Here is a 12399-nt window from a genome sequence, read left to right as displayed (position 1 = left end):
ACCAGAGCCCAGCAGGTCGAGGCTGCGGTGGCCGGGAGTGGCTACTGCACTCCAGTCTGGACGACAGAGTGAGACTCCAACTCAAAAAAAAAAGCCTCCCAAGGCGTGGGATTACAGGCTGAACCACAGAGCCAGACTATATTTTCTAATCTAAAAATATTATTTCTTATTTTCATTCATACATTCAACAAATATTTATTGATCTATGGTACAATAGTGAGATACAATCTTTTTCTCAAAATACTGTTTTCATTGCACTTGACCTTTCAAATACATCACATAGAAGCTGATTCCATGATTATTTCATAAAACATACTATGAAAATAAGAACATATCAGTAGTACTTGAATGTCTGATTTTATTACGGGTCAAGCTATGAACGTCTTTCATTTGGGAGTTGCTAAAGCTCTCCTCTTTTTTGAAAAAATGAGCTAGCTTTCCAGTCATTAATCTGTCCAAGTTGAAGATTTTAAAACATGACCACAGGCCACTTTCAAAATCAGTAATAAAAATAGAATTGATTACCTTCTGCCTTTTAAAAAAGAAATAAATGTGCAGCACTTTTGAAAATTCTAGGTTGGTGTTATTTTTCATCACCAAAGATTTTATTTGACATAAACTTATATCATTAGTATATGTTTCAAAGTGAAATTTAAATACCAACAGGGCAAGATATAGCTAGTAAAGGCCAAGAGGTTAGCTAAATAGAGAAGAAGCAAGAGTTAGAAAATTGTTTAGAACAAGGAATAAAGCAAGCAGAGAAAAAAAAGCAGTTGTTCATGGTGCCTCTGTCTTTAATTACAGCAGCAATAGTAAGTACTTTCTAGCAGCCGTGCACTATTCTAACATACTATACACATTAACTTATTTAATCTTCACAATGACCAGGTGAGGTAGGACTACTATTACCTTATTTTATACGTGACAAAACTCAGGTACTGAGAGGTTAAGTATCTTGTCTAAAGATTCACAGCACCAAGATTCAAACCTCACTTTCTAATGTCAAAGCCTACATCCTATACCACCAATCTAAACTGCATTCTCTATGAATGAGTTCAAGCAGTCCTTTCTTCCAGTATATATCATGTTTGGCAAATATTGAGAGTTCTGTACTACCGAGAGGAAGAATACTTCTTTTTTCCTCACCAGATTACCTATTCCAAGAGAGCCCTGAGATATCCATGTGAGTCTGTAGCTTTCTTTTTGGCTTGGGTAAAATAAGACACTACTTATTATAAAGATGCCCAAGAGGCCTACTTAGATTCAACTTGGAGAAATCTTAAATGGCTCAGGAAAGGGCTGGGACTGAAATTAGATAAGATCACCAACTCAAGTAAGTATTTAATTCTGTATTTATACTCTCATTCAAAGCACAGTCTCAAGATATCCAGTGACTCTATATAAGTACTTGAAAGCAGGAACTATATCTTACTAAAACACATCTCTATATCCAGGTTTTTTTTATATTTATAAAACATAAGTGTTTTATAAATGCTGTAGAACGTCATTGAACCCGATGATTAACGCTTGAATTCCTTGGCCATCATAAGCAAATACTATATATGAAAATATTTTTCTTTCAAAATTGGATGTTATTCATATTTAAGATTTTTTAATCACCTGTAGCAGTGTGTGATTGTGATACAGGATAGATTCTTTCCATTCCAAGAAAAGGATTCAGACGTTTCTCCCGCTGCAGGGGAAAGATCACTTTGGTAACAGCATTAGTGATTCTTCTCCATTCTAAAATCAAGCCTGGTAAAGGATGCAATGCCTTTAACTTATTTAAAATATCCTGCCAAAGAAATATAATAAGGTAAGATTGAAGTCTTGACCAAATTCCATTTACCTTTCATGTAAATAATACAGCCTCAAAATTAAATTTGATAACTCCTATATCTACAACTCGAAATCACTGTTTGGGTTTTTTGGGAAGATACCAGATTGATAAAAATACAATAACTACAGTTTATAAAATGCAAATGTGGTTATGATGAGCACTACCGATTTAAAGATACCTTTAAAAAAAATCAATAAAGTATCAATTTAGCAAAGTAACTGCCTCCCCACACCCCACCAAGAGTTTATATCATCTCTTTTCTTTATGCATTTTCCTCCTCCAATCCTCACATGATTGGAAGTAGATCAGTTGTTCTCCTTCTTGCCCTAATACTTACATGGTTTTCATATCAAGGAAATCAGAAAACATCTATTTTTAAAACATCTATTTTCAAAATTTTCCATGTTATGAACTTTCAATGAACTATTAAGGAATAGAAATTGTGAGGTTAAAGGGCCATTGAAATCAAATAAAAAGTTGTGCTATAGCCTGGAACTGTGGAAACTTTCCAAGCAGGCAAATCATAGTTAATGGCATAAGGATCAAAATTCTACAGAATGGCAACTTGGATGGCTCTGTGGCTATATTTCCTACATTATTTTTCCATTGAAACTTCAGTAAACATGTAAAAGTTAGCCCTTACTCTCTTCTCTCCCACTAATGCATATAGTTTCCATGGACTGTGATTAGCAATTTTACTCTGAAGTTAGCAGATTAAAATCTTTAAAAAAATTCAAAGAAAATTTACCATATGCCCTGGAACTAGAAATAAAAAAAACAAAAACAAACAAACAAAAAAACTTATTTTTGTTCTGGCTAGTTTTTTTTCCCCTCCTTTTGAAAAATGTCTCCATACCTTTCTCCATGCTTCTCCATGTTAACCATACAAACTAAATTATACTGGAAGTCCAAGAGTAGTTAAATAATGTCTATAGGTCTGAGTTTACCAGTCCTTATACTGTTTTAATGATGGGAACTTTAAATTGGCAGTGCTCAGAATTATCACATGTAGATTTTATAAACTGCAGTTATCACAGTTTTATCAATATGGTGACTTTCAAACTGCTAACTCAGATTATGATCCAGATTTTCCATGCTGAAATGTCTCTTCAAATTTTATAGGCTACCAAACCACAAATTTGTTTGTTGGTATCTAAATAAGTTCAAATGGTAGGCTATGTTGGGTCCTGATTACATCAGCATTCTTTCAAGACACCCAATGCTATGAGTAGTTCAAATTCTTCCCCGTGACTGACCCAAAGAGTACCTTACTAGTGCTGAACTGTCTTCCCAGCCTTAGCTTGCGTCCATTGTCATTTCCTCTTCTAGTAGAACCCAAAGTTTTCTTGCTGCATTGGTTTTTCATCTCTCCATTTGGTGGTAACTTCAATTCCAAAAATAAAACCTGCAAGAAATTAATGCTTCTTTAGTCAAGAACCAAAGTTGGAAGTACTGTCATTCAGAAAAATATTTTCAAAAGTTATTTTAGAAAAAAAATCTCTACAGTTCAACATCGGTTGAAAGAATACTTCTTTAGACAATTTAAAATTATTACATTTAATAAATTATGGCAATGAAAATTTCTATGTCAGGTAAGCTGTCTGTACCCTAATTTCGGTACTATCTGACTACTAACATATGATTTAAACAGTCAGAAACACAGGCATGTATACTCTGTGCTGAGAAACCAGCAAATAAGGTATTGACGTTGAGACTTGAGGTTGCTCTGAGAATTGAGAGCTCTCCTAAATGTGCTTGCTCAGTCATTAAACTCCAAACAGATTCAACATGGACACCTACATAGCTATTGTGTGATCACAAAATCAAAGAACATTAAAGTAGGAAAAGTCTGAAAAGCCGATTAGTATCACCACCACAGTGCTGGACTCTTAAGTCCCTAGGCACAAAAAGTTAGTTGATTTCAACTTTCTTAGATTCCATATATATAAGTAAGATCATGTGATATTTGTCTTTCTGTGCCTGGCTTATTTCACTTAGCACAATGTCTTCCAAGTTCATCCATGTTTTCACAAATGACAGGATACAATTCAAATGTAAAACTGATGTCCTATATTTTATCAGGCAACCCTAGGACAGATATCAAAGGATATATGGATGGGAGGATAGGAGAAAGAAAAATAACTGAATAGGAAAAATAAAACATTATTAGAGTAACATTAAAGCAACAATCTCAGGAAGGGAGACCTATCATGATTAAGACAAAACAAAGATCTCAAATTACATATTTAGAATTTCTTTATCTTAAGCGTCTTCTTTTGGTGAAAACTTCAGAATTAATTGTGAAACTTCATATACAAATTATCTTTCCAGGTAACTTCCATTTTAACATGAAGATCTAAGAACAAGTCAATAGCATCAAGGCCTTTTACTCTAGCCCAGAATTTGGTTGAGGTCTGTGTTTCACATGCTTTAATACCCATCTGAATCACAAGGGCACCATTTCCTGCCTTGCCTCAACCTTAATTGAGATGAAACCAAGAGATTTATATTTTTGATAAGTGCTCTAATGCAATTTTACATATAGTCAGCTAGGTATTAGCTTAGGAACTTCTGGGCAAGAATTCAAAAGAAGATACCAAAAACTAATAAACAAACAAAAAAAGACATCAATGCATTCAATAAAAATGCACGACAGGATAAGGAGAAACAAAGTTTCTCATTTTTCTTTAAAATACATAATTCTATGGCTTAAAGGGGAGTATTTTTATAAAGAGACATAACATTTATTGATCACTAACTATATGATAGCCACTATTCATTATATTTATCATTTTACCTACCCCACAACAGCTCTATGAGGTATTTTTATCATAACCTCCATTTTACTGATGAAGAAATTGATACATCAAGAGTTCATATATTGAAGATCATGGAGCTGGTTAATAAACTGAGGAGGTAAGATTCAAATCTAATAAGTTTGGCTCTAAAGTCTATAATCTTTACCAAGATGCTACATTACAAATCACATATAGAAGACACAAGAACTTCCTGTTGTGAAGTGTAAACACCTACTCTGTGTTTGTGAAACGACACAACTACCCTTAGTAGGGACATAGCGTTAAGGGGAGAGAACAGAAAACCAACATGTGAAATAAAACAAGAGTAGGAGACTTCTGGGAAGATGGCAGCAAAGCCAGTCAAACTATGTGAGTCCCAGTGTGAGTGAGTGAGTGAGCGAGTGAGTGTATAGAAAATTTTGCATACATGTCTGTGAATAAGTGGGCGAGTGAGTGGCTGACTGAGTGGGGACTTGGGAGCAAGTGGCCAGGACTCTCCTGGAGCAGCTGGTGCCACAGCTACTCTGCTTGGACCCTAGCACTTTGCAGGTCCCAGAAACCGAGCACCTATTTTTTTAATCAGCAAAGCCCTTCCCAGGAAGAAAATGCCAGGAGTGACTGCCAACTCCAGGCTCTGCCTCACCATCACAGCACCTGACCAGACTCTGGCAGCAAAGACTGCAGAGGGAGCACAGCTAGAGAGCCCAGAGGAAGAGCTCCACTGGAGAAGACAAAAGAGGCACCCTGATACCATCTTGAAAACTGGGCAGGAAATAGCTCAGCTTACTCATCACCAGCAACAGACCCCTGATCTCTGTGACTGACGGATTAACTACTTAGGTTGATGGTGACTCAGAGGGAATATCCTGAAAGCACAAACGCTGGAAGGACAGGACCACGGGACAAAGGGTGTGACCAGAAAAGGACAAGGAAAACCTCAGAAGAGATCAGCAGTGAGTCTGGGACTGATCCAACCCCTTCCTCCCACCAATCCTCTGAATATCAAACCCAAAAGGCTGGGGCATGACTAAGAGGGATGAACCCAGGGGCAGAATGGAAGTCAGCCATGATGGGAGGACTCTACTCCCCACCAGTACCTGGGGAAGAGACAATCCCTCACCTCCCCACCAGAGGGGATCCCCCTGACCATATGAGAGTGGGAGGGGAGAACTGAAGCCCCACTCGCCCCATGGCATCTTCCTCCTTGCCTAGTTGGACCCTGGGGAGATTGTGAATAAGGCCACAGCTCCACAGGAGACAGCAGAGGGGATTACCTTGGGGCAGCTGAGAGGAACAATTACAGAACCTGCCACAAGAGGGCAGGTTATTTTGCCTGTGTGTGTGTGTGTGTGTGTGTGTGTGTGTGTGTGTGTGTGTGTGTGTGTGTTTTGGGATTTTAATTTTTTCGTGTGTGTGTGTGTGTGTATGTGTGTGTGTGTGTGTGTGTGTGTGTGTGTGTGTGTGTGTGTGTGTGTGTGTGTGTGTTTTGGGATTTTAATTTTTTCTTTTCCTTTGTGCATGAATGTATATGTGAGAGTTCTATCAGCATTACAGAACCTGCCACAAGAGGGCGGGTTATTTTTTGCCTGTGTGTGTGTGTGTGTGTGTGCGTGTGTGTGTGTGTGTGATTTTAATTTTTTCTTTTCCTTTGTGCATGAATGTATATGTGAGAGTTCTATCAGCATACCCCCCCACCACTTTTTATTTTCCTTCTTTTTCTTTTTGATTTCTTCATTTTTCCTTTCATTTTTTGTTTTCTGTTTATGTATGTACATGAATGAGCGAGTGTTCATCTTTCAAGTTTTTTTGTTTTTTCGTTCTTCTCTTTTTTTAGTTTAATTTATGTGTGAATGTATGTGAAAGGATTCAATCTGAATTCCTTTTTTTTCTCTTCTCTTTTGCTTTTTTCATATTGTGTTGGGGGTATGTGGGGGGGGTTGGTTTTCTGTTTTTTGTTTGTTTTGCTTTTTCCCCCCAGTTTCTTTTGGGGTGTGTGTGTGTGTGTGTGTGTGTGTGTGTGTTTGATTCTTTTTTGTTTGGGCTTCTACTTTTGTTTTTCTGTTTTCTTATTTTTGTTCATCTTATTTCATTCTACTTTTCTCTATTCCCATCATTGCTTTTACTGTATCTTAGGTCCAGAGGGTACACATACATACCCACTGCATCATCATATGGAGTGGTGGTAGGGAGTGAGTCTCTGGGAACCCATACCATAATCAGTGAACATTGTGATTTCCAAGTAGTTTCTGAATTCTAGCTCCCTATCCTCCACCTTATACACTCTCAAAACTACAACAGACAGCAAAGCTTCCCACCCATAGCCCTGTTTCAAAATACAACAAATTCAGAGCCCTGACCAGGGAAGAATAGCAGTCTAAGCAAACATCAGAAGTAAAAGCCTCTCCCACTGCCACTGAATAACAGAACTAAAAAGAAAAGAAATAAGTTGGTCACAAATAAGAAAAAAATCAATGTAAGAACACAGGTAATTCCCAGTGTAACAGAGAAAATACCTAAAAAAAAAAAAAAAAATCAAACCTCAGAGCCAAACAATGGAAGTCACCAACAACTGGTCCCAGATTACAACAAAGATTAAGGAATGGATGGAAAGGGTGAATAAGACTCAAGAAAAACAAGATGCAACACTGAAAGAACTTGTAACAGAGATTTTGGCCATAAAAATTTCATCCAGGAAATTAATAACAAGATGAAAAGCATGGAAAGCATAAATAATCAAGCAGAAGAAAGAATCTCAGAACTTGAAGACCAAAACATGGAACTGAAAACTCAGAAAGAACAAAGCTGCCAGGAGATATGCAATTATATCAAAAGGCTGAACCTATGCCTGACTGGCATCCCAGAAGAAGAAAAGGAAATGAAGAACACCTTAGAGCAAGTATTCTAGGAGGTTATCCAAAAAAACTTCCCATCTCATAAGACATGTGACCATCCAAACATAAGAGATACAGATAACCCCCGCCCACAAGATATCAAATGAGACCAACCCCTAGACATACAGTAATTTGTCTACACAACATAGGCACAAAATAAAAAATTCTAAAGGTACCAAGAGAAAAAGGTCGGTCTACCTACTGGGGAAATCAATCAGAATAGCAGCAGACCTATCAGCAGAAACACTACAAGGCAGAAGAGACTGGAGTCCAATATTCAAAGTCCTCAAAGATAAATAATTTCAACCAAGAATTTCCTACCCAGCCAAGCTCAGCTTCATCAGCAATGGTGAATTAAACTCATTCCCAGACATCCAATCCCTAAGAGATTATGCAGTTTCCAGACCAGCTCTACAGGAGATGCTTAAAAAGGTATTAAGCACAGAAGAAAGAAGAAAAAGAATGATCACACACTTCCCTAGAGAAAGGGAGAACATAGAATCAACAGAGAATACATTGCAACAGGAAACTTGAAAACACACACTCAACCAAAAAGTTAAAAGAAAAACTTTAAAGAACCTCATGATGGGGATAAAAAAATCACATTTCAATAATCAGCCTGAATGTGAATGGACTAAATGGACCACTGAAAAGACACAGAATGGCAAAATGAATTAAAAAACCATGACCCAATAATTTGCTGCATCCAGGAAACTCACTTCACCACAAGGAAGGCACACAGACTCAGTGATTTATCACAGAAAAAAAGAACTGAGTACCACATATTCTCACTCATAAGCAGGCCCTGAACATTTACCATTATACTATAAGAAAGGGATTGGCGGCCAGGCTTGGTGGCTCAGCCTATAATCCCAGCACTTTGGGATTGCCTGAGCCTGAGGGTTCGAGATCAGCCCAGGCAACTTGGCGAGAACTCATCCCTACAATAAATAAAAAATTAGCCAGGCATGGTAGCGTGCGCCTATAGTTCCAGCTACTTGGAAGACTGAAGCAGAAGGTTCACTGGAGCCCAGCAGGTTGACGCAGGGGTAGCCGTGAGTGTGCCACTGCACTCCAGAGTGAGACTCCAACTCAAAAAAAAAAAAGGATTGGCAGTAGTTGGGATATTGCTGGGGTGTGGGGAGGGGCACATAACATCAATAAAGGTACCTGATCTCAAACCAGGCAAAGTGGGGACCAAAGAAAGGCCCAAACTTTACCTGTATGATGTCCACTTGTATATCTAATCCTGAATTATACACCACCTTTAAAATAAAAAAATAAATATATATACAAAGTAAACTTTGTGAAAATTTACATAAGGTGGCAAAAATCCTAATTATGTTTAAAAAAGCAAACAGTTATGAAAAAAAATCTCTTTTTTATTTACATCTCAGAAAAACATTCAATTTCCTATTCCAAAGAAAGACACTGGGCTAAGGAAGGGGTGAGGGCTCACAAAATGACTAATATCATGAATAAACAGCTACACTGTCATGTAACTTCCACTATCAATTGCTTGTTCAGCAAATATTTTATGAGTGCCTCCTCTGTTCCAGGCAAATCTCTTCATGGAGTTTACATTCTAGGATGCTTCTTAAGTATCTTTCAATTTCAAAAATATAAATTAGATGCTAGAATATTCCCAAAGCATTCTGTTAACTAGCTGTTCCATTTTACTCATTTTTGGTGTTTAGGTAAACACATTTAGGAAACATACACACACACATACATGCACACACAAATCATGCACACATAAATCATTTTAATGCTAAAAATTACTTTTCTAAATCTCTATTCCTATGATACAACCTCAGCAATGTCATCTGAACTGGTGAAAGAAAAACTGTGGCCAGCCAGTTGATAGGCCTGGGTTTCAATTGCATCCAGCTTAGCTTGCATGATGTGTTTCTGACTTTCACATTCTGCAGCACTAAAGCCAATTCCATTTAGTTCCAGCAAGGCCAAGCAGTACTGAGAGGGCATTTCCACTTTATGGAAAACATCTGGAAGAATAAAGAAAATTATAATGTTAATTCATCAACTAAATGACTAGATCAACAGCATTACCTAAAGTGTACAGAATTTGTCTAGGAAAATCCAGAGATGCTACCCAAGCTATCCTTCAGGATCCAGTCTCCTGAGCAGCATTCTCAAGCCAACAATAATAGGAGTAAAAGTATGGGCTTCTTAACCACTAGACAAATATCCTCGTCTATGCAGAGAATAGAAGAGTTGGCATTCTTGTGTACTGGATTACAAGAGACTACATTTCTCCCAACATGATGATTTTGCTTCTACTCTTAACAGAAGGTAGCCAACCTTATTTGCTTAGCTAACTACAAAGGGTTTATACCTTGAAATTCCTTCTAATACTCCTGATCCCATAGTATGCATGCTTGCACAAGGAACATAGAGGTTTTATATTCTCCAATGTTTTTACCAAATAGTAAAGAAATAAAATTCCTGAAGAATCACTATCTGCTGACATTTCTAAACAGAATAGTCCAATCAGTTTTCTCAGTATGTATGTTCATTAAAATACTAGTCACAAAAGTGCTCTACAGAAAGGGTGGAGCTGAGAAACTGCATGCTGTGAGTTTCTGCAACCACATACTGTTCTTGGATATTCATGATGATAGTTAATTCGGGTTGAGAATCCCTAATCTGAAAATCCAAAATGCTCCAAAATCCCAAACTTTGTAAGCATCAACATGACACAAGTGGGAGACTCCATTCCTGACCTTATGTGACAGATCACAGTCAAATCACAAATGCAGCATACCTAAAGGAAAAAAAGGCCCTCCTATCCACCTTCAGCTTGATAAATCTTTCCTGCCAAACAACCACAGACTGTCCACAAGAGTAGCTAAGACAGTGACACCTTTGATTTCTGATGGTTCAATGTATACGAGCTTTGTTTCACATATAAAATTATTAAATACATTATATAAAATTACCTTTAGTCTATGTGTATAAGGTGTATATGAATTTCACATTTATACTTGGGTCCCATCCCCAATATTCATTACATATCTGCAAATATTCCAAAATCCAAAAAAATTCAAATTCCAAAACATGCCTGGTCACAAGCATTTCAGATAAAGGATATTCAACCTGTATATTAAAGGCTCTGAGAGGACCTAAAGCAAAGACAATGCTTTAATTTTATTTTAACTGAAAGTTCTAAAATCATTTGACTATAAAACCATTTGACAATTTATTTAATATAATACTTATGAATATCCTGAAAAGTAAGCATCCATAGAATGCATTGTGGGAAACGCTGTCCTAAATCATCAAGAAAAAATTCCATACCAAAGACATCAGTTTCCAGTACTATGAGTCACTAGGACTCTGAGCAACTGCAGCCCATTCTCCCCGTTTCCAAAAATACACATTCTTTGGGGCATTGCTGATCTCAATTAGCAGGAGAAATCTCCAAGGACACCCATAACCACCATCAAAAGCAAACAAACAAATGGGAATTGCAAGACTCTAATTACCAGCAGCAGATACTAGGCAGTCAGAGTCTAGCTGTGATAGCCTTGAGGCATCACAGTCATGTGATACAGGACTACAGAAATAAGGAATTTGGGTCAGAGCAGGAACAACCAGAGCAGCACAAAGTAAGAGTGACAGGGAATCTCTAGATTCATAAGCTGTAGGAAGGAGCAGGGTTGTCATGGAAAATGAAGTCCTGCAGCAAAAAGTATAAGGTAACAAAGATCCCTGAAACAGTAACAGGAAGTGGAGCTGAGTCTCAGACTCCTGTTCTGAAACAAAATTCTCAAGAAAGGTTAACATGGTCTTTGGATACTGTGTACTTTGGTAATCAGAGAAAGCAGAAGCAGGTCCTTCTGAAGGAAGGCATACCCTAAGTTAGTCCATTGATAAAATCTTATATGAACTCACAAAGAATATGAAAAATACAAGATAGTTAAGAAGTATGAATAGAACTCAGAAGACACAACCAACACCACATTTAGATTCCCAAGAACTGCAGATAAGGACTCTTGATTCAGAAAAGAACACATCTGTGAATGAACTATTTACAAAACAAAAAGGGAACAGAAACAAAGTAAAAAGCAGAAAAATAGAGTATACGTATATCAATAATTACAACTAGAACTACATCAATAATCACAAAAATTTGGTAAATTTATAAAAAAATTAGTATGCTTGAAAAATAAATAAACTAAACATTGTTTAAAAGATACATCTAAAGATAAGAACCTAGAAAGGTTAAAAGAGATGGAAAAGACACATGAGGCAAATATTAAAAGAAAGTTGATGCTGCCATAATCATATTGGAAAAGAAACTAAGAATAAAAATCATTATTGGTGATAGAAATGGTCACAATATAATGAAAGAAGGTTTAATTCACCAGGAAGAGAAATCGATTTTAAACATGGATGCACCCAATGAAATGGTTGCAAAATATAAAGCAAAAGTTGACAGAAAAGATTAGATATAGAAGATTTAAACAGACATTATATGTCTGTTAAGACAGACAACATTCTGCATCCAGAATAAAAATACACATTCTCTTGTGTACACAGAACAATTTACACAATAGTTCAGATTTTAGGTCACAAAGCAATTCTCAAAAAACAATGAGTATTACACAACCATGTACTTTAACCACAATGCAATTAAGTTTAAAGATAATAATAAAAATTAAAAGTTTCTCGTACTGAAAAGAAGAAAACAAACAACCCCATTATAAAATGGGCAAAAGATATGAACAGACACTTCACAAAAGAAGACAGCGGAGCAGCCAACAAACACATGAAGAAATGTTCAACCTCACTAATCATCAGGGAGATGCAAATCAAAACCACACTCAGATACCACCTAACTCCAGTC

At 36.9% G+C, this 12399-nt stretch overlaps 1 protein-coding gene across 1 annotated transcript in view; it reads right to left on the bottom strand.

Moving 5' to 3' along the window:
* The window catches only part of LOC103277244 (DNA polymerase theta-like), a gene marked incomplete at its 5' end in the record, with an annotated part of 40641 nt that extends 31096 nt beyond the window's left edge, over positions 1-9545 (bottom strand). Inside the window, 3 exons of the mRNA XM_021707346.1 lie at positions 1621-1795; positions 3108-3245; positions 9342-9545. Of these exons, the coding sequence (XP_021563021.1) occupies positions 1621-1795; positions 3108-3245; positions 9342-9545 (517 nt within the window). The remainder of the gene's footprint in view (positions 1-1620; positions 1796-3107; positions 3246-9341) is intronic.
* Between the last annotated feature and the right edge of the window lie 2854 nt (positions 9546-12399).

Source organism: Carlito syrichta, unplaced genomic scaffold (assembly GCF_000164805.1).
Source record: "Carlito syrichta isolate Samal-C Ts95f unplaced genomic scaffold, Tarsius_syrichta-2.0.1 Scaffold316772, whole genome shotgun sequence".
NCBI classification, from domain to species: Eukaryota; Metazoa; Chordata; class Mammalia; order Primates; family Tarsiidae; genus Carlito; species Carlito syrichta.
This window is presented reverse-complemented; position numbering and strand designations above follow the sequence as displayed.